This window comes from Chionomys nivalis, chromosome 24, assembly GCF_950005125.1.
Source record: "Chionomys nivalis chromosome 24, mChiNiv1.1, whole genome shotgun sequence".
Lineage (NCBI taxonomy): Eukaryota > Metazoa > Chordata > Mammalia > Rodentia > Cricetidae > Chionomys > Chionomys nivalis.
In genome coordinates this window covers 39532469-39554247 of record NC_080109.1, presented here as the reverse complement: position 1 = coordinate 39554247, position 21779 = coordinate 39532469, and the positions used below count along the sequence as shown (strand labels likewise).

Genomic DNA, 21779 nt, shown 5'->3' with positions numbered 1-21779 from the left:
AATACCTTGATTTTGATATAGAAACAACCACATTAATAAAAATTTTGTTATGTTGGTAGGATTTGATGATCGAGGACAATCTTTTAAAGTTTGAGGTTAAACGCACCCGAGAAATGCTGCACGGCAAAGCAGAGGAAGTCCTTTCCCTGGAGAAAAGGAAACAACAGTTGTACACAGCAATGGAAGAAAGAGCTGAGGAAATCAAGGTGCACAAGGCCATGCTCGCCTCCCAGATCAGATACGTTGACCAGCAACGGCAAACTGTCAGGTGATTACCAGGGTTTTCTCTGCTAAAGAGCTTTGTAAAACCATGTCAGGGTGGTGCCAAGAGAGCCACCTGACACCACCCTCATGCCCATCTTTCTCTGACTCATCTGAAAGGTTTTTGACTTCAGTGTAAGACAGAGGATACACTGAGCCAGAGGTCTAGGCGACTTTCTTTAGGCTAATCCTGTACCCTTGACACATATCCCTACTGAGTAATCTACTTGGATTTTTAAAATGCATGTGTATTCCTGTATATGTATATGCAGGTGCATGTTCCTGCATGTGGAGTCCAGAGGACACTCTGGGGTGTCTTCTTCAGGGTCTTGCACTGGCTTAGAGCTCACCAGTTAGGCTGGTCTGGTTAACCTGTAAGCTCCAGTCAACATCTTTGGTGCTGGGAGCACTGGTTCCTGCCATTGTACTTGACACTTTTACATGGGTTCTGGGGTCAAGCTTGGGTCCTTATGCTTGTAAGACAAGTGCTTTGTCAATTAAACTATCCTGGCTCTTAGAGTTGAGTTTTGTAGAATTTCTAAAAATGGTCCAGTAAAACGTTTCCCTTATCTAGCTCTAACAGTTAAGCTTACTGAAGAAATCTTCATGTAGAACATTTTCCTATCATTTATGAGATATTGCTGGCATGTTATTTTTTGTTACTTCCCTTTAAAGCATGCCATTTTTGATTGGTTACTGGCATATATATTATTTAATTTCTATGTATCAAGTATTCAATAATCTCACTAAAGTAATTTTATCAGTACACATTAATTTTCTGGGCATTCCATTCATATCATTTTTGAGTAATAGTTTTCCTTCCAGCCTTTAAAGCCTTTTTCTTTACTGTACTTGCTAGTTCAATGCTAAATAATGGTAATTACAGATACCTTTGTCTTTTGCCTGATCTCAAAGGGAGAGTTTCCTTATTTTATGATTTAAGAGCTTCTGTAGTCTAAATCTATTTTTTTTATGGTGCTGGTAATTGAAACAAAGGCTTTATGTGTGCTAGATAAGCTAGCCTACATACCTCAGACCTGTTTTCAGATATCCTTCACCATGTTCTTCTACTTTTTGCTCAAATTTTGCCTCGATTTTATTTAAATGGAAAAATATATTAACTTTTAAATATTTTCTGCATTTACTGACATCACTTCTACTTTGATCTGTTAGTGTAATTACAATAAGCTTATCAAAGTTACCCAGAATAAATTTATCCTTTGTACACTCTGTATTTTGATAGTATTTTATGCACTTTAAACCTCCATGCAAAAGTCCTTTGGTTCTCTTTGCTCCTGCTACCTGGTGTTTGGAGTGTGTATATGCCTTCATACAATGATTTGTGTTTACCTTTCTCTATTCTGGTCAAGTATGCAAATAGTTATTTTCTTTATACAATTTTCAAGACTTCATTGGTGAAGCTATTGGGGGCATGAACTTTTTAATAGGGAATATTCAAACATGGATTCAGTTTACTTGTTTCAAAAATCTATTTTGTATTTCTATTTGATTCAGTTTTTATAAATTATTTTTTTTTTCAAAAAGCAGCGCTTGCTGCTGCAGTAATGCTCTAGGAACACATCTATTTTTGTTACCTTCCATTTTTTTTCATGAACTCATGAAAAATCCCCTTTCCCCAAGTCATGTTTTCTGTTTTTCATGCTTCTTCCCTTTCTTTCTTTTTGGTTTTTTGAGACAAGGTTTCTCTAGTTTTTTTGGAGTGTATCCTGGAACTCGCACTTGTAGACTAGGCTGGCCTCGAACTCACAGAGATCAGCCTATCTCTGTTTCCTGAGTGCTGGAATTAAAGGCGTGCACTACCACCACCCGGCTTCTTCCCTTTCTTTTTTAAAAAATTATATTTTATTTGTTTAATTTTGAGACTGGGCATTGATACATAACTTAGGCTGGCCTTGGCCTCAGTCCTGCATCAGCTTCCCAAGAACCAGGACTGAAGGTGTTTGCCACCATACCCAGCTTTTGTTTAGAAAGTTGGAAGATGAACTTCTGCTCAGTCTGTGATCTTTAGCTGATGAGAAAGTTATGATCACAAAAACAATGAATATGTTAGGTCACAGCAAGAAGTGAGTCAATCTCCACCCTGCCATGCAGACAGTACCCTTACTAGAATTATTATAACTTGAAAATAGCTCCTGAAAGTTTACTGAAACAAACGGAAGTAACTAACATTTAAAAATTTGACACCAAATGTTGACACCATGAATTGTTTTATTTTAATGCCTTGGAAAGAGAGGTACTAACCCTGTCTGTTTGAATAGCAAATTACAAGGTCATATTTCACTCCAGAGCAAGTTAGGTTTATTTCCCACTTGAAAATATTTGGGGTTCCTGAGCTGTAACAAAAACATGTCTGCGTAGTATCTAGCTGAGCCCCTTCTTGCCTTCCTGAGATGTGGGAGCAGGCCATATAGACAGGAAGCTCCTATCTCCTTCTGTGTCATGAATGGTAACACCATCTCTGTTTCAAGCCTCACGTCTTCTGCTAGCATCCATGGAGCTATGACAAGTACACTTAGAGACCTTCCCACAGAACTCTTAAAACAGAGAGCACTTTAACACGCGTGAGTAGAGTACAGCAATCATACAAGTCCAAAGCCCTTCAGTACACACTCTTACTGATTTTAATTTCTTTCTTTGCATATTAGTGCTGAGTTTCATGAGCGGCTAAGTAAAATTGATAAGCTTAAGAACAGATATGAAATCCTTACTGTTGTCATGCTGCCTCCTGAAGGAGAAGAGGAGAAAACACAGGCCTATTATGTAATAAAGGTAACGTCTACCTGATGAACATTTGATTGCATGGAATACACACATACATACATCCACACTTCATACCTCAAATATGCAATAACTAAACTTAGTCTAGGTTTTATCAGAAATTATTCATGGCACAAGTGGAGAAAAGTAGTGTACTGTTTTCGCAAGGATGCCAGTTCTGTTGGATTGAGGTCCACCACAGTGACAATCATCTTGACATCTGCAAAGGCCTGACTCCTGAAGGAGGTCACACTAAGTTACTAGGTGTTGGGACCTCAGCACATCTCTCATGGTCACAGTAGCTGGTCACAGTAGCTCCTAGTACTGATCCTGCAGCAGCCTTTGACCTGTGTGTGTGGCACAACAGGTTGTTTTCCATGTTTCAACTTTAATGTCTCTTTCTACTTAAAAGCAAAACTGGAAAATATCCTTTATATTTCATTCCTAAGATGCTCAGTCTTTATAAGTCAGTAGTCTTGTTCTGACCAAAGTTGAGTGACACTGTCCAATAAAGGTATTTTAAGAAGCTGTGATACTAAAATTATCTGTTTCAAAATACCAACTTTCCAATCCCAAATAAAATGTACATTATAAATAGAAAAAAATCTGATTTACCTACAGAGGTAATGATCATTTTAGGATTTATGTACACCTAGAATTAAGTCAGGAATAAAGGATGAACAAATTAAACTAATTCAAAGAATGAACTGAGCTTAGAGAAGGGACCTTCACTAAAGTTACTCAACTGTCTCACTCATCCCAGCTTTCTCCCACCACACTATTTTAATCAACTGAAACAGCAGATCTGATTTTTATCATTATGTTTTGGCTATATGTGACACATACCTACTGCATGTGTTTCTACGTTAGTTTGATGTTTCCATACATGTACATGGTTAACTCAGGGGTAATCACATCTCATGGATCATCTTTGAGGGTTTATTATGTAAATGTTAAAGGTTCAGTTGCCAGTTGGTAGATTTTTTTGGGAAAGTACTGGTTCCCGAGAATAACCTCATCAGTGGATTAAGTCATTGATATTTAATTTTGTGGAATATCTGGGAGGTGGTAGGGCCTAGGCAGAGGAAGCAGGTCACTGGAGGCATTCCTTGGTAAGGTTTATATTGTCCTTTGCTTCCTGGCTAGCACAGAGTGAGCAGCTAGGGTTTAACCATACACACATACTGTCCTGCTTTAATACAGGCCAGAAACAACCAAACGAAGGATGACTCCTCTGATACCGAGCAAAAAATGTGGGTTTACTTCTTTATGCCAAGTGTTTGCCACAGCTGACAAGCAGTATATGTTACAAAAGTATGTGGAACTCATGTTCTGAAACATAGTTAGAAATGCCAATCAAAATATAAAGTATGGGGCTGGAGAAATGGTTCAGTGGTTAAGATCACTGTTCTTGCAGAGTACCAGAGTTTAATTCCCACACCAAGCAGCTTACAACTGCTTGTAACTCCAGTTCTCGGGATACTCCTAATCTCAAGAGCATTCATATATGCAGACATATACACATACATATAAATAATAATGAAAAAGATAAGAATGAGAACAGCTTTCTCAACTTGATTTAAAATATGCGCATCTAATGTCTGAGGAAGATTCTGACTAAAAAGGGTCTTAGCACTAAGCCTTAAATACATACTGCTGCTGTTGTCAGCCTCAGATGGGAATTGTAGAGAATTCTGATGGAGCCCATCACAGAGAAGTTACCTTTGTAAAAGTTCACTGTGTAGGAAATTTGGGTTTTTAAAGCATTGACAATAATTTATAGTAGTTTTCTAGCTACATTTATTATAAGTACTACTATCAATTGTGTAGTAATCTTCAAAATTAAAAAAAATTCTTTATGTGTAGGTGTGTATTTACACATTGAGTGCATGTACCCAGGGCCAGAGATGTTAGATCTCTTCGAACTGGAATTACAGGTGGTTGTGAGCTGCATGATATGGGTATTGGGAAACAGAACTGGGTCGCCTGGAAGAGTAGCAAGTGCTCTTAACTGCTGAGTCATCCCTCAAGCTCCAAAGTTATCTTTTTAATTGTAACAAAATATATTAGAAAATATACACACATTGTTTTCCTGGGTATATGGTTACCTTTTACCCTTATCTGAATCAAATAAGAATCCAGTTCACAAAGCTGTCAAACCAAAATATTCTTCTGATTTAATTAATTTCAAGACCTTCTTTGAGTCACCCCATTTATCTTCCTAGAGATCTAGTAGCTGCTTAGCTATCCCCAACCCCCATCTCTCATCCTTCCTCCTGGTGTTTTATATAAGCACTGGCTACATTTCCATCATGGTTTTGTATCCCATATATATGCTGTATCGTGATGACTAAGGATTTGGTCTTGTGTTTGAAACTGAGGACAAGAAGTAAATGCCTGGTAAGCATGTGCAGGTCCTGAGGTAAGTAGAGATTGCTGGGAATGAACTGATTATCTGTTTCAATGCAATATCCCCAGTGATAAATAATGGCAGCACTGTTCTGTATTTTCTAGGCTGCTCAAGAAAAGGAAGAACTTCAGAGGGAAGGTGACAGCTTGGATGCTAAGATCAACAAAGCGGAAAAAGAAATCTATGCTCTGCAAAACACCCTGCAAGTACTCAACAGCTGCAACAACAACTATAAGCAATCTTTCAAAAAAGTGACTCCATCAAGTAGGTGTCAGTCACTGCGAGCAACGTGATGGAGACTGAAGTTAGTGAATGGAGAGGAGGAACACTAGTCAAAAATGTGCCATGATTGAGCCTAAAAAAAAAATCAATAATGCACCTTCCTGATTGTTTTAATCAGTATTAGGTGTGATTTACATCAGTAGTTTTATTGGTATACGGCATATCTTCTTTAGGAATTCATTTTGAATCTGAAGAATATTGCTGCTATATCCTAAGAAATGTCTACTACACATATCTATACTGTTTTTCACATGATCTAAGACATTTAACCTTTCATAAGTGGTTTATTTTGTTAAGTTGGCTTTCTACATATTATACTGGAAATTAAAATTCTCTTGTAGGTGATGAGTATGTAATAAAAATTCAACTAGAGGAACAAAAAAGGACTGCAGATGAGAAATACAGACACAAACAGAGGCAAATGAGAGAACTTCAAGAAGACATCCAGGTGAATTCTGTAGGGTTTAGTAATTAGCCCTAAATAAAGGGCAACTACCATTATCACTACTCAGTCTTGTATGAAAAGCATCTTAGGGAAGCAGACCATAAGAAACACACACCTCACTTAAAAAGAAGCGAAGGAAACATTTAAGTAAATCAGTTAAAATCCTATTGCTGGGTGCCAATAACTTTATTAGTTATCAACCACATCTAAACAATTATGACTTATTCACTAACCATTACTAAGTGACTTTACTGAATCACTTAAAGAGCACAATAAGATTTAAAAAACAAAGTTTAAAACAGAAAATCTAGTGACAGCAGATACTAGAGCAAACCTCTCAAAGACTGAAGAACATGCTTCGGTAAGTAGGCCCTAACTAAGGGAACGGATGACACACAGCACGCATCTCTGGATAATTTCAAGTAACTGTTTCTATTTTTTCCAGTTCTATAAAAAGTTTCAAGTGGAATTATATTCAAAACTAACAGCATCATTAGACTTCTTATCCATTAATACACTAAACATAGTATATATATATACATATCTATATGTATATATATAAGCAAATAAAATAATTAAAAGTGAGGGAACACCTGGCAATTGGCAATTAAGTCTTTTTTATTCTGATCATGAATGTGTTGATATTTTGTTTTCTACAGAGCATGGAAAATACTTTTGAAGTCATAGAACACTTAGCAAATAATATCAAAGAGAAATTATCAGAGAAACAAACTCATTCCCTTCAACTGCGCAAAGAGACTGAGGAGCAGCAGCCGAAATTAGAGCGCGTGATTAAGCAGGTAATTTCTTAGAGCTGTCCCTAGCATTCACTTCTGTCATGTACCAGATGCACTCATCCCCCTTTCCTGAACTTGGTGGAATTTAGGTTTAATATCTGACTGTTATTATTAACAGTGTGGAAGACTCAAAAGAGAAATCCGCATTTTGAAAGACACGAATGACGAAACACTAGAAGAACAAGACATTCAACTCCGTGAGATTAAACAGTTTCACAAGGACATTGACCAAATGTTAGTCAATGCCATGGAAAATGCTGAGATGCACATCATCCTTCAAACATACTTTGAGCAGGTAAGAGAGCATAATGTCTGTGTATCTAATTAGTTTTCTTCTACAATGTTGCAGGACTAATGATATTTTATTATTACAATATGATATTCTTCCAGAATGGGTTAGAACTACCCACAGTTAAAGGCCCGAGCTCCAGATCCTCTTCACAGTCTTCCCTGCGGTCAATCAGGTAAGGGCAAGGTCACTCAAGTGGGGCCTCAACTCTCAGGGCTGCTGCTGACCAGAACGCTGCCCACTCTCCTCACCTTCAGCAACCTCACTATACAAGCAGAGTCTAGCAAGACGCCTGCACCTGTCAACATTGCAGGCACACTCACTGTAACCAGTAAGCTATTTTAGGGGAACGAGGGTGGGTGAAAATTGAGGTGATACAGCTAACATTTTGGGCAAGTTCTGAGAAAATTTAAATCTTTTGAAACTGTAAAAGGGCAAGTTAGACGCACAGTTTTGTAATCAGAGCTGCTCATGTGAAATCCTACATAATCAGCTTTTATTTGTGGTTGTCTTACTTAGCTTAATGCAACCCAGAAATTAGTGGGATAAGTCATGGACACTAAGTCATTGTTGGCTTTTAGCTAATTTTAGGATTTCTAGTCTCCTACAGTTGACAGCTATTTACTAGTTTTTATTAGTCTGCGAAACTTTCATGAAAAATAAAAAAAGCATCCTCAAAGACACTGTTTTAAGTTTAATAACCTGCTTCTACATATTTTAAGCCACTCAATATATTTACTATTACATATTAAATTTTCTGTACTTTTTATAAAACATTATTTTAGAACCGAATTATTTACTATTACATATTAAGTTTTCTGTACTTTTTATAAAACACATTATTTTAGAACTGAATGGCTATTTTCCAAACAAGCTCACCATTTCTCTTGCCAACACACTCCTTTCCTCTTCAGCTTAAATGACTTAAGATTAATATTTTGATGCCTTTCCCAAGCACTTTCTCCTCCTTTTTTGCCACTTGATAAACTACTGCTTCCAATTCTAAGAAACTGATTACGGTTGAAAATGACTCGCTCACAGAAACAATTATTGAACTATTTACTTAAACTATGTTCATTTCTTTTGAAAGAATGGTCATACTTTTAAATTTTATTAACACTAATGGTTTTTCTTGTTCTTTACTTGTGGAATTATGATACTTTTTGCCAATAAGATCTTTTTAAAGTACATTTTCATTAAGTTTATAGTAAATCCTTTCTTGTTTTAGGTCGCTTGAGGACACAATTTCTCCTGTTTCTCCACCTTCAGTTAAAGTATTACAGCTCAGCTTCCCAGAATCTCCAACAGGAAGCAGTAGTTCTAGGTCAGCTAGTAATGGCAGTAATTCAAGTACTCCAAAAGGAAAAAAGCCCAGCAAATGATTTTTTTTTTAATCTCTTGTACACATTTTGAACACAAATAAAAATCTCATTAATGGTTAAGTCTTCCTTTTTTTCTGGGGTTCCATTTATTAACGATATAGGCCTACTAAAATATTATTGGAAGTACTGCAGACCAGACAAAGGAGCCCCCCCCCCCCCCCAAGGAAACTGCAGAACCCTAGGCAGGCCACATGTGATTAGGCAGAGGGAAATCAGTTTTTTTTTTTTTTACTAGAACACTGATGTCTATAGTGTTAGATGTTTTATGAAGTAACACATTTATGAAGTAAGATTCTTTCAGGAATATACTTCTAAAGAGTCACTGCATATCTCAATAAGGAAATTTTCATTTACTCTAAATTTTCATTTACTCATCACAAAATTACTTTTTAAAATTAAAAACAAAAAGCAAACAACAACCATATTCCCCCATTCTTTTTCCTGAGGGTAACACACACCTACCTGTTAAAGGCCTTTTATTGCGGGGGTGGGGGGTGGGGTGGTGGTGGTGGTTTTAATTTGTAAGGAAAGACAGCATCATTAATTACTCCCTCGGTAAGAAAAGCATTGTATATGTATATATGTGTGTGTCCATATATATTTATCCCTATACATGTATACATAAAGTACAACTTGAGTTGCTGTCTCTATTCTGATCTTGAAAAAAATGAACATATTAAATTTACAATGGAGGTAGATATTGCATATTATATTTAAAATTAGTTTTTCCAGCACTTTGAACTTTTTGGATCAGAGTGTGAACTACTACTATAAAGCTAGATTTAAATACATTAGCATTCAGGTAGAGAAAGGAGCATATCTTTAAACCTTGGGAAAAATACTCATTACAAGAATGATTGTCTTAGACCCACTACTCAGTTACTACTAAAAAAAGCAGTAGTGTTAGTAAATCTGTTTCTACTGATGATCGCTTTTAATTCAGAACAGGAAGGTATAGTTAAGTCTCATAACTGAAATGGCAAAGAAAATTGTGGGCACTTTATAGTTGAATGCTGCCAGAAATGTATGACGTTTAATCCCATCATCATTTTGTTTACCAATATTGTGATTCTTAGTCATATATTACTTTGTAAGTTACTAGGAACTTAAAACATTAAACTTGGTGTTATACGAAGAGAAGGGTTTTGTTTCTTACCAGGAGGCTTACTTTTCACTGCTTTTTTTCTTGTAATACAAGGATGGTTAACTTATCAAGGTCTTACTGAAGTAACATAAGATCTAAGCAAAACCTAATGGCCTTGAAGCACAGTAACTGTACTTTAAGTTGTAAATTTCTACCTATGGAGTTACTTCTAGCCCCTAGTCTGGAATGCCCAGCATCCACGTTTACATTTAATTACTACAACCGCATATAATAATGCTAAATGGCAAGACAAAGGATCAACCTGTTTACAGATCTGGAGTTATCTTAACACCCAGAAGTCACAGGACAAAGCTAACTGGGGTACATATACACTATGGACATATTAATGTGGAAGAAACTACTGAAGCCATCACTGAAGATCAATTAAAATCCGCAATATTTTTTCCTGTGATGACTCCTTAAATAACCCAAGGAACTGGATGCTTAGATTAGTGCAGACTGCTTAAATTAGTATGTCTTTTCCTATTAAGAAAGATGTAATCCTATTAGGAAGCCTGTAGTTTCCGAATTCTGATAGCCTACCCCACAAGGCACTCTCCTAAGGGTTAAGTAAGATATTATGTGTAAGAGTATAAGGTGTACTAGGAATTCTCAAAGATAAAGTGGCGTGCAGGGAGGTGTTTCCACTCTTTAACAACAACAAACCTCCACTATGGAGGACTAGGTAGGACTAAAACTGGAACCATTACTACATTGAGCATGCCTAAAAGTTCCTTGGGGCTGGGCTGTCAAAATGGCTCTGTGGATAGAAGAGAACTGACTCCCTCAAGTTGTCCTCCCATCTCCACATATGGAGCACACATGCTCACTGTTTTCCCTGCCCAATAATAGTGATAATGAGTTCCTGGGTACAGAAACTAATATTGAAGTGATTCTCCAATTTCTGCTGCCATTATTTATTGTTCTTAATCAAGGTTTTTCCTATTGTGTTTTTACAGTAGTTTTCTATCACTATAATTTGGTACAAATAGTATATATCATTACTAAAGTTTTGTATTTTACTGGTATAAACAAACATGCAATGAGTCCTCTTTTCCTGCCACTCCCTCATCTTCCTCATGCATGTCTGTGGTGTGCTGTGGATAATACTCTTGTACACTGTAAAGATTTGTCTCTCATATTGGATTAATAAAATGCTGATTGGCCAGGCAGGAAGTATAGGCAGGACATCCAGAAGCAGAAGAAGCAAGATGAGAATGCTTGAGAAAAGGTACCAAACTACATGGCTAAACACGTGTAAGAACTATGGGATAATTTTAAGTTATAAGAGCTAGAAGTAATAAGCCTGGGCAATAAGATACACAGTTTATAATTAATGTAAGACTCTGTGTATTTCTTTGGGACTGAACGGCTGCAGGATTGGGCAGGACAGAAATTACCATCTACAGTTGTGGATCCTATCCAATGACCAAGAAGAGATTAAAAGCTCATTGCCATTTACTTATTCCTTTTTTTTTCCTGTGTAGCTTTGGTGCCTGTCCTGGAAGTAGCTCTGCTCTTGTAGACCAGGCTGACCTCGATTGAACTCACAGAGGGCTGGGGTTAAAGGCTGTATCACCACCACCTGGTGCTTATTTACACGTTCTAGAAGGTTAATTGAAGAGCATCGTAGTACAACAGCTAGGATACCTACTAATATCTCCCCAGAGTCCACTATTCAATTTTTAGTAATTCAGAGATGTTCTCTGGCAGTCTAAGATTCCTTCGTTAGCTGTTTGTGTGTGTGTACTGTGTTTGTGTATGGCTGTCAGAGGACACGCATTGGGAGTCAGTTCTCTCCCTAGCCCTTGAGTCTTAGGATTGCACACAGGTCATCAGTTCGGATAGTCTTTTATCTACTGAGCCATCGCAGAGGCCTGGAACTGATTCTGTCCTTCGCTATGATTCAGAGAAAAGACATCAACAGAGAAGGTAATAGAGTAGAAGAGGGAACTGCAAGCCAGCCCTCCACTATTTAGAAACATGCCTACTGACTTCCCAAGCATTTGCGAGGTTAAGACAGAAAGCAACCAGATTCACAGGGTGCTTCTCTGCTGCTATTTTTACTAGCAGTTATTTTCTATTCTCATCTGTCTTGTCTATAATTCCCTAAGAATTTTGTAAATACTTAAAGTTAAAATTTTTCTTATGAACATAACCATTAAGTAAAAATAATAATGGAGAAATAAGTAAAGCAGGTTCTGATTAACCAACTTTCATGGTCTTATTCTTAAGGTATTTTGTTAAAGCTGGGAAGAAAACAATTTTCACAAACCATTTACATCAGGTGTTAGAGGTAAATCAAGTCATAATTTATCACTTAAAAATGAAATGGTGCAAAAATTTTAATGCTCAAAACAGACTTAAAATAGTACCGTTGAAACATTTAGCCATAAAATATTTCCCCTCAGAAGCTAAGGGCTTTTTAACAAAAGAGAATAAAGTACTTTTTGATAAAACAATCCAACTGTTCAACGTAAACATATTTCTCTCCAACAGCGAATTATGATAGGCACAGGGTTCTCACAAACCCCAAACATGAAGAAACAAAGTGCTCAGAAATAGCGTTAGGAGAAAAGCTTAAACTGCCAGAATGAGTTACGTCTGCACAGACCCACACTCCTGCATCACTGACTATGACGAGGGGCTGATAACTGAAACTGAGAAACTTCTTGTAATTTGCTACAATTTTAGATCCAGAACTGTTTGTTAAAGCATCCCCAAACTTCCGAAAATTTAGTGAAAATTTTCTAAGCAAATTATTTTTTTGTCTTATTTCCTTTTTCTTTCTCAAATTCTGCTATCTGATTAAATATATTGAGTAAATTCTGAGGTAAATTTTTCTTAACTCTGTTTTCTGGTTGCTCTCTTCTATTCAGTGTCTCTTCTGGAGCCTCAGTTTTATCACCCTCCCCATAGCTGTCCTCCTTTTCATACGCACGTTCTTCCTGATTTGTGTTTAACTGATATCTTGGCTCATGTCTACTGTCACGTGATCCAGAGTAAGTGTATTTTTTGTGTTTTTCAAGTGACTTCCAAGAGTAGTCTGAACTTGCTGGTGAAGTAGAGGACTTTACAGACCCCGGCTCCCACCTTCTAGAGTGGTCTTTTCTTCCCTCTGAGTCCTTTTCACATCTCCGGTAACTAGATGCTTTCATCTTGTCCTCTGAATTCCTACAGAAGGAATCCAAGGAATTTCTCCTATTGGAGAAATATTTTTCTGATTTATATGGCTTTTCAGTTTTGCTACTACCTGCGTGGGTTTTATAGCTATTGTAGAAATCTCTTGTGTCTTCAGACCTACCTCCCAAGTCATCTGGCACTTCAGCTGAAGATGTGAGAAGGCATCGCTCTTTCTCTTTTACTTGTGTGCTTGGACACTGTAACCTATCCTGTTTTTCTAGCAGTTTCTCCACTTCTTGTTTTTGATTAAGGAAAGATGCTGAAGTATTAGTTGGAACTGGGTAGCAGTCATCTTTCCTATTCTGATCTATGTGACTCAAAGACGTCTTAGACCAGTGCCTCTTTGAACTGCGAGAAGACTCTGAGCGATTCCTCTTACTTTTCTTATGCCGTTTGTGACTAGAAGAGGAAGAAGATGAGGAAGAAGAAACGGATTCATCAGCAGAAGAAACACTTGAAGAGGAAGATGATGATTTTCTTCTTTTCTTCTTTAGCCTTAAAAAAAAGCAGTTAGCTCATGAGACATGTTAAGTACAAAAATGCTATCCAAATATCCTCAAGATTTGACTTTATTCTGTATCCCCTGAAGGTGTTCTATAAGCTGTCACTCAGACACAATAATCTCAATTACTGCAGTAAGTTTCACCATGAAGCATGACTTCTGAGGATGTCTATGGAGACAGGTGTCACTACAGGCAAACCCACGCTTCTGAAAGACGCAGTGACGTCTCTCCACCGCTCATGCTCCCTGCACACGTAAGAAGCGACCCGAGTTTCCTATCTAGCTCCCAGTAGTTTCATCACGTTTCCCTCAGCACTACTGACACTTTAGTGTCAAACGATCCTTTACTGAAGGTAGGAGCAGACACTGTCCTGTGCACTGCAGGACATTTAACTGTTCTCTACACACTAGATGCTAGTATTTTTCCACAACTTACAATAACTACAGAATAAATCACCAGTCTAGGAACCACAGCTCCTCTTCTAAAAGCCTATATCCCAGGAACAGTAATTTATTCTACATTTTAATCCTAATTTTTAAAAAGAATTCTAAGCTTAGACTCTGCTTAATTTCTTTCGCAGATAGACATGTGGAACATATGCTTGCTAAGAATTATCACTTAAGATACTTTTTTTTTTTTACTTACTTTACCTCCATATGGCACTTTGGTTTCAACTCAGTAGTTTCTTTAAGTTTAAAATACTGAATATTATAGTTTACCTTTTCTCCTCTTTTAAGAGCTTACGCAACTTTTCTGCACTTGTTTCTATTTTCTTTGTTTTCTGCTTTTCTTCCTTTTCAGCTTGTTTTTCTCTTAATTCCAAAGATTTCTTTTAGAACCCAGATATCGGAAAAAACCACACGTTAAAAATAAAAGTAGCAGGATATACAAAAAACAGTATTTAAAAGACCACCCCCCAACCAAAAGCCCAATTTAGTATAGACAAATCACCATACAGCCAGTATTAAACAAGTTATTTTTTCCAAATAAAAAATTAATGACAAACATTGGGCATTAATCATTTGAATGGCCAGAACAGTATTGAGGACCATATTGCAGATGGTATCCCAAGAAAAACAGGGAAACCATTGCAGTAGCACCAATGACCCAGAATGCAGGGAAGATTAAAAAAAAAAAAAGATGAAAAATTATTTTTGAAAATTGAAAAATGTAAACAGGACACAAATTTTACAAATAAAATTCAAATAAGGACATTCCACAGAGGTGAATTGAGGGGAAAATCACCATGTTCAAATACAAACCATTTTAAAAATAGCACAGGCCAGTTGGATGCATGATTACATAAGAAATCATTTTCCAGTTTGTGGATGGGGATGAGCAGCACCAGATGTCACAGACACAGCAGCAATGGTCCAATTCAGAAGAAAATGCATGAGAAAACATCATCATCAGTATTACAGGAAAGGACAAGTGAAAAATGTCTACAAAGGTTTGCATAATTAGCTCAATTATACCAGCAATACTCGTAATCTTATAACCACCCAGTAAGCTCTCTACAAAGGGGAGCAATCAAAATCACACACTGAACTTAAGCATAAGCATTCTCTTACAGGGTATTTCTACTCTTGAGTACAAACAAAAAAGCAGAAGTATTACAATGCAATGTCAAACCTAGTTAGGAAAAGCTATTCATTTTCCTAATAGTTGATCTAGATAACCTAGTTTTTCCTAAAAAAATATGACATTTTGGCATTAATTTTAAGCATCATTAAATTTCAAAGAGGAAATAAAGAATCACCTGCATATACTTATGAAGTTTCTGCAAAGCATCCTCTGCGTCTTTAAAAGTCTCATCCAAAGCCAGCGCTTTCTTATAGTAACCTTCAGCATTTAAAAACTTTTCTTCTTCTTCTAACCTATTAGAAGGATACAATATTTTGTAAAAATTTATCCACGTACATACAGAAGTTAGAGGCTTATGACAGAACTCAGAGGAAAATTATGTTTAGCAAATTATTTTCTAATTACCTACTCATGTGCTTACTTAGTAAAAAGACTTACATAAGATGTTGTTTTTAAAAGGAGTTATGAAGTTTTCCTTTCTATGGAGAAGTCTTCACTGGAAATCCATTAAATTTGGGAATTCACACACACAGTTGTAGATATCATTTACAATCATTATCATATAATCTACAAGTCTATGCTGTGAAAAACCCAAATTAGAATGTTTGGGTGGGTGTGGTGACATACATCTGTTATCCCAGTGCTTGGAAGGCAAAGTGGGAGCAAGTTACCCTGGCTAATATGACCTAAATAGCAAGTTCCAGGTCAGCCAGGGCAACACAGAAAAAGGAAGTTTGGATATAGGGCATTGAAGGGACTTTGTACTTCTGTAGGAAGGAAAAAATTATCACTGCAAAAGAAATGGGATTACTTTTCTGTAGTAGACTGGATGTAAAGAGCTGAGGGACAACACGTGTGGTTTGGATAACTAGTTAATGTAGCCATTTGCTCAGCTACAAGATCCCAACACTCCAAGAATAAGACGACCTCATTTCAGTGGTACTACTTATTTTCTTGGTGACAATGAAAAATCTTTTCCAGTCACTAACCGAAATCTCATTAATTTGGAATTTGTGGGCATTCTCATCCTACAAATACTTGGAAGGAATACTCATCCAAACAAGAATGGCCAGGCAGAAGATACATAATATAGACGAGATCAAACGTTCTTCAATAGCAGAGAGGGCTAGGGATGCAGCTCACTGTCACAGCGCTTGCCTGGCATGTTTGAGATACTTTGGATTCCATTCCCAGTATTACAAAAAGAAAAGCAGCAGATGGTCTTATCAAAACATTTCATGGCTTTTAGTTATTAAGGCTGAATGTTGTCTATTTGAACATGGCCATGAATGAAGTTGTGTAAGATTTCTAAGAACTTATGAGAAAAGTCAACAAGACAGGACTTCTGCAACCTTGTTCCTCTGTACCAGGGATTTGTTATTAACATGTGCTTCCATGCCCCTCCCAGGAGTAGCTCATAGGAGTGGGTTTACTTCAGACTTTCTGTTGCCTCTTTTGTTACTGAAAATGTTTTCACACATGGGTTGCCCTAGTGACTGTACACAACCTAAACTCACACAACCCTGCCTATCTCTCAAAATACCCTCGGATTATAAACTGTCTGATCCTCTGAATAAAGCTGGCTCTTGCACGAGACGTTAGCCTGCCTAAATTTTAGGCTCCACTCTCCCAGGTTCAGGCCACCAACTAGAGTGGCAACACTGCCAAATACTTCTAACTCCACATTTAATCTGAATTTGCGGGGTTTACCAGACAGAGCAGAGCTACAAGCTGAATATAACAGCAGAGTCTTAATCACAATTTACTAGAACTCAATTCATATCTACAAGATTACATACTATTACAATAAAAAGATTTAAAAATTAAACCCTTCATTAGAACAAAATCTTTTGGTATATACTCTGGACTAGAGCACTTATTCTCTTATAATTTTCAATTTATATTTCTATGTAACAAAAACATACATTCAGAGCAATTAACCACGAGTATCTCCAGAGAGACAGACAGACACAGACACACTCCCACTCACCCTCAAAAAGGCAGGAAAAAGGGACCAAAAGGCCACCTGCCCCACCCAAAACTGAAAGAGAGTACTTTGAATTACATGGCACTACAGGAGTTGGTTGCAAGTTGGACTTTCACTATTACTAAATGAAATCCCATACTTACTGCCCTCCCCTTTCTACAAGAGTCTGGCAGAGGTATTTTCTTGCATTCCTGTGAGTTGGGCAGTTTTCTAATGCTAGCTCAAAATCTTCTATTGCTTTGTTCAGACTTCCTTTTGTTGCATATCTAGAGACATTAAACAAAATTAGAAAAGTTTAATCTTGTGACCTACTTAAACATTTTTCACATTCTTAAAAATATTCCTTAAAATCCAAAATTAACTTACAATGCTCCACGAGCTACCAGAGCTTCCACATTTTGTTTGTCTATTTCCAGAGCTTTATTGTATTCGTTCATAGCATCCACATGTCGTCCAACCTTAAAATAATCGACCCCAATCTTCACACTGAAAACACATTTATAAAACATTGCAAATATTTCACAAAGTATCTAATAAATAAAATGTTAATATAGATGATTATTAAAAGAAAATGCCTTTAAATTGGACAAATACTTAGTTTTCAAATTATTCTTGTATACTTAAAAAGCACCCTGCTTTTATAGATTCTCATAGCAAACATTTATGAAACTTAGATATCAAGACACTAATTCTTCCTGGAAAACAATCTGAGTAAAACTTAACTCTGATAGGATGTCAATATTAAGACCAATATAATACCTATACAAATAATGCTCAAAGTTTTCATGCATTTGTAAACACAGTCTAGTTTTAATGGTGATGAAAGAATGCATGCCCGACCAGAACTTTCACACTGGGTAACTGTCCCTGTTAGACAAAACAACCTCCATACCATTTTAAAGCCCAAGATGCTGACTGCTTCTTTCTTAAAGCCAAAGCAAAATCATCTTCGGAGAAATTTTTGCTGTGAATGAAAAAGTGAGTCAATAAACACTTTAAAAGTACAGTTCATTCTACCTCTGATACAGACTCAACAGTGAAATGGTGACTACTACTGGTTGTAGTTCTGCTCTTAAGCACATCCACAAGCGTCTGGACCTTCTCTACTTGTCTATGGCACATCCTATCATTGCTTAGGCCAGACAAGGAGCAGACACAATTGCTTACTTTAGCCAATCTTCGGCACCGTCTTGTTGCTATGGTCGAATATGTTCTCCAGTTATTCAGCTTCTGAGCTAATCCATTCCCCTTACCACTTAAGAGAATGCAGTTCTACTTTTACCTTTGTAGGCCTCTCATTAATGATGGTGGATGAGATTCATCTATTCCTAGTTTCTCTAGAAGGAATTCAACTACTCCTGGATTAACAAATCCCAGAGAACTCTGCATGATATTTTCATAGGACTCCAAAGAATTACTATTTAGTTCAACACTCCTCCTTAAGGGGGGAAAAATGAGAAACACAAAGACATGAGTATAATAATCAGCAAACCCTGCTTCTACTAAAGACATTACTATATGAGGTTTAAATACTAATATTTTTGTACACCAAGCCTACAATAATGGGGTTTATAAAAACAAAACCCCACTTAACAATAAAAAAATTATGGTTATACTTTGTTAGGGGTACATAAAAGATAAATACCTGTAGTACAAAGGTAGCTCTTCAGAAGTAATCACACCTAGTTTAATGTCAGATAGGTGTGGTGGAAGAGATGAGCTGTACAGAGATACTGCAAGCTTTTCATGGTATCTGTCAATATCCTTGATTCCAGCTTTTAAAAAAAAATTAAAAAGTGAAAACAAAAATAAGCTTTTCAAACGTTACCTTCGTATATTTTCAACATTAATTTGATAATTTTAATTAGTATGTTGAAATTGATCACCTCGAATTATGTCACCAGTTTGGTAATATGATAAAGGATCTCCATGGTTACTGTGAGAAGGCACATCTCTTAAGGGACAAAGAGCCTGCAAAGAGAAGTATTTGAAAACACCATACATTTCACTCAGACCACAACAGTAGCTCCTTTTACCTTAGCTTTTCATTATGACTGGGTAAATCTTCACATGCAAATTAATAACACTAAAGTCTAACACTATTTTCTTTTTAATGAATGCATAATTAGCCATGTTTACAGGGTACAATTATATAATATTTACAGGGTGGCAATTCAATACACATATGCAATGTCTAATTATCCTATTATCTTAGTGTAACAGAAATACAACATTTGTTGTGTTTATCTTCGAACTTTCTCATTATAAACTTCAGTCACAGTACATTCACTCTAGAATACTTTCCCCCTATCTAATTTCACTAAAAATAGGGTCTTTCAGTTCCATTCATTTTGACACAGATGGCATAGTTTCATTCATTTTGACGGCTTTTATGCATTTACTAGCAGACATGTCAGTTACTTAAACTTAACATCCGTAGTTACAATTTGTGTCCAAACACAATAAAGTTTTTTTTCTAGTTTTTTTTTTAAACATGGAACGCTTCACGAGTTTGCGTGTCGTCCCTGCGCAGGGCCGTGCTGATCTTCTCTGTGTCGTTCCAGTTTTAGTACTTGTGCTGCCGAAGCGAGCACTGCTTTCTAGTTTTAAGAGTCAAAAAAGACAACAAAACAAAGCTATTTTCATTTGCTAAATGAAATGTGAATTCTCCTTAAGTTTTGTAGTTCTTCCTTTTCAGACGGCGCGACACAGCACTAGCAATGGTTTTAAAGGAAGTATTCTAAATGGAGGTAAACTATTTTGTCACAGTGGAAGAAAGCTGTACGTTGATTGTGAATATATCACAGGAAGCTTTTTCTAAATTACTCACATGTACACATCTAATGTCCAACTATTAAGCATCCGTTTAACCAGAAGATAAATGTCCAGAATTCCAATGGACATATCTTATCAACTAATAGACCTCTATGATTTTAAGAAAGGAACTGACCTGCAACCAGCGTCCCCCAAACCCTAAAAAACAAAAACAAAAAACAAAACAAAACAAAAAAACCCCAAAACGGAGGAAATATAACACTAGCACTTGTTTTTTAGAGACAGGGTTTCAACAGAGACCAGCCAGCCTCTGCCTAAGTACATTCATTTCTGAACGGGATGACCACCAAGGAACTTACTGTGATCTCTAAGTGAGATATGTCCCTCATGATGCCACTTCCCAAACAGATCAACACCATGAAAAAACCAAACTCTCGAATAGAGCTGATTCTTCCAATCACTATATCACCGCGTTCAATATCTCGGAAAAACAGCTCTCTCCGGTCCAGGCCTGGGATCTCCATGAACTGCTCTAATGGTGGCATGACCGCATAATGATCTGGGAAAAGAAATTCAAAATCACCACAATAATGTCGCCTTCCCTCTCCTTCACTATACTGCCGAGAACCAAACCATCTTGAAAGCACTCCAGACTAACTTACTGTCATTGTCGTCATGCACTTCAGAGGATGTAGGCGCATCTGATTTCCAAGACAGTGCAAAAAGCAGGTCTGCTTTCCTGGAGATGAATTTTTGTATTTCTATGTTGTCAACTCTCTTCTCTTTCCTTAAAAGGGAAGACGAGGGATTAAAATTGTTTTCCAATCCAAGCTCGTGCTAGTGACTTTCATCACCCAGCCCTCCCCAGAGTTCCATTCAGGCTGTATCTCTGGAGGAAGTTTTATTTATTTTTATTCTTTTGGCTTTTCAATAGGTATTTATTTAGTGCAGATGTGTGGCGTCTACATGCCACTGTGCAACGGGGGTCATAGGACAACTCTGGGGACTCCTCTCCTGCCACGTGAGTCCTGGGAATCGAGCTCAGGTCAGGAGGTCTGATGGCAAGTGACTTTACCCACTGAGCTCTAGAAGTATGAAGCCCATTCTCCCACGGTCGCCACTGGGAAATGGGGGCGGGGAGGCTTTGAAAGCTTTGCCAGCGATTCAGAGGCAGCAAGCCGGCTTTTCTGCTAGGGGCCAGTGCTGGGCCACCCCGGACTCCTGCTCTGCACCGGCCCTGCTCTGCCCGGCCCAGGTACCTGCCAGCTCCCTGAGGAGGTGCCGCTCCGCGGGCGGGCTCGGCTGCCGTGCCTAGGAGGCTCCGGAAGTGCGGGTTGTCTTGCTGCTCGCTCCGCAGCAGCGACAGCAGCGCCGGGCCGTGACAGCCCAGCGACTGTCGCAGCAAGTCGCGGTCCATGGCCAGCCCGCCAGAATCCGGCTCCCGAGCCCGCGCTCCCGCAAGCCGAGAGACTCGGCCGCGCCACGGTAACCTCCCGGAAGCGTTCTCTGCGGCGGGCTGCCACGCTCTCGCGAGACTCGGGACTACGGAAAGCCGTAGGAAACGCGAAGCGTGTCTGGCGCAGAAGGCGGGGTAGGGTTTGAGCTGTGCCTAGTGGGAATGCTTGCCTTAAGCTTGTGTGTCGTGACACGTTACGTCCCTCGGTCCGCATGGCTCGAGCTCGGGTCTGCGGTATAGTCACCCCGCGCCTCCGAGTGCACTGGGCGCAGCGGGTGGAGGGAGGTTCCCTCAGCGCGGCCAGCTGGGGGGCGGGGCCGGAGCAAGAAGGGGCGTGGCCAGGACGGGGCAAGGGACGGGGGCGGGGCCTGGGCGGGACAGGGAACGGGGGCGCGGACAGGGCGGAGCGGAGTACGGGAACAGGGCGGGGCGACGTATGGATCGGGGCGGGGCCGGGGCGGGACAGGGAACGGGGGCGCGGACAGGGCGGAGCGGAGTACCGG

General features: G+C 38.3%; 2 protein-coding genes and 1 non-coding gene across 4 annotated transcripts in view; 1 reads left to right on the top strand and 2 right to left on the bottom strand.

Annotated features, from left to right (window-relative positions):
• The window catches only part of Ccdc39 (coiled-coil domain containing 39), a 29840-nt gene extending 21130 nt beyond the window's left edge, over positions 1-8710 (top strand). For both annotated transcript variants that reach the window (XM_057757224.1, XM_057757225.1), the window contains 8 exons: positions 60-268; positions 2928-3051; positions 5554-5713; positions 6073-6179; positions 6836-6976; positions 7092-7268; positions 7364-7437; positions 8491-8710. In XM_057757224.1, coding sequence (XP_057613207.1) covers positions 60-268; positions 2928-3051; positions 5554-5713; positions 6073-6179; positions 6836-6976; positions 7092-7268; positions 7364-7437; positions 8491-8644 — 1146 coding nt within the window. In that variant the 3' untranslated portion in view covers positions 8645-8710. The remainder of the gene's footprint in view (positions 1-59; positions 269-2927; positions 3052-5553; positions 5714-6072; positions 6180-6835; positions 6977-7091; positions 7269-7363; positions 7438-8490) is intronic.
• On the bottom strand, positions 6224-21501 carry Ttc14 (tetratricopeptide repeat domain 14). Its single transcript, XM_057757227.1, has 12 exons — positions 21080-21501; positions 20483-20607; positions 20180-20379; positions 18932-19016; positions 18691-18820; positions 18328-18483; positions 17938-18009; positions 17412-17531; positions 17189-17311; positions 15234-15351; positions 14194-14303; positions 6224-13466 (listed from the first exon to the last, which is right to left on the bottom strand). Exons 1-12 carry the CDS (start codon positions 21235-21237, stop codon positions 12548-12550), a joined length of 2316 nt encoding a protein of 771 aa, XP_057613210.1. The 5' UTR covers positions 21238-21501; the 3' UTR covers positions 6224-12547.
• LOC130866132 (U6 spliceosomal RNA) lies at positions 19534-19639 on the bottom strand. The gene has a single exon (XR_009056308.1). It is a non-coding gene; the product is annotated as a U6 spliceosomal RNA (small nuclear RNA).
• Positions 21502-21779: the final 278 nt, after the last annotated feature.

What these genes read in the sequence shown, in the direction of transcription:
- Ttc14 (XM_057757227.1), bottom strand. Translation starts at nt 21,237, where the DNA reads ATGGACCGCGACTTGCTGCGACAGTCGCTGGGCTGTCACGGCCCGGCG. An exon ending in CCTCCTCAGGGAGCTGGCAG is followed by an intron (nt 20,608 to 21,079) that starts GTACCTGGGCCG and finishes TTCCCTTTTAAG; the next exon opens with GAAAGAGAAGAGAGTTGACA. An exon ending in GCATCTTGGGCTTTAAAATG is followed by an intron (nt 17,532 to 17,937) that starts GTATGGAGGTTG and finishes ATGTGTTTTCAG; the next exon opens with TGTGAAGATTGGGGTCGATT.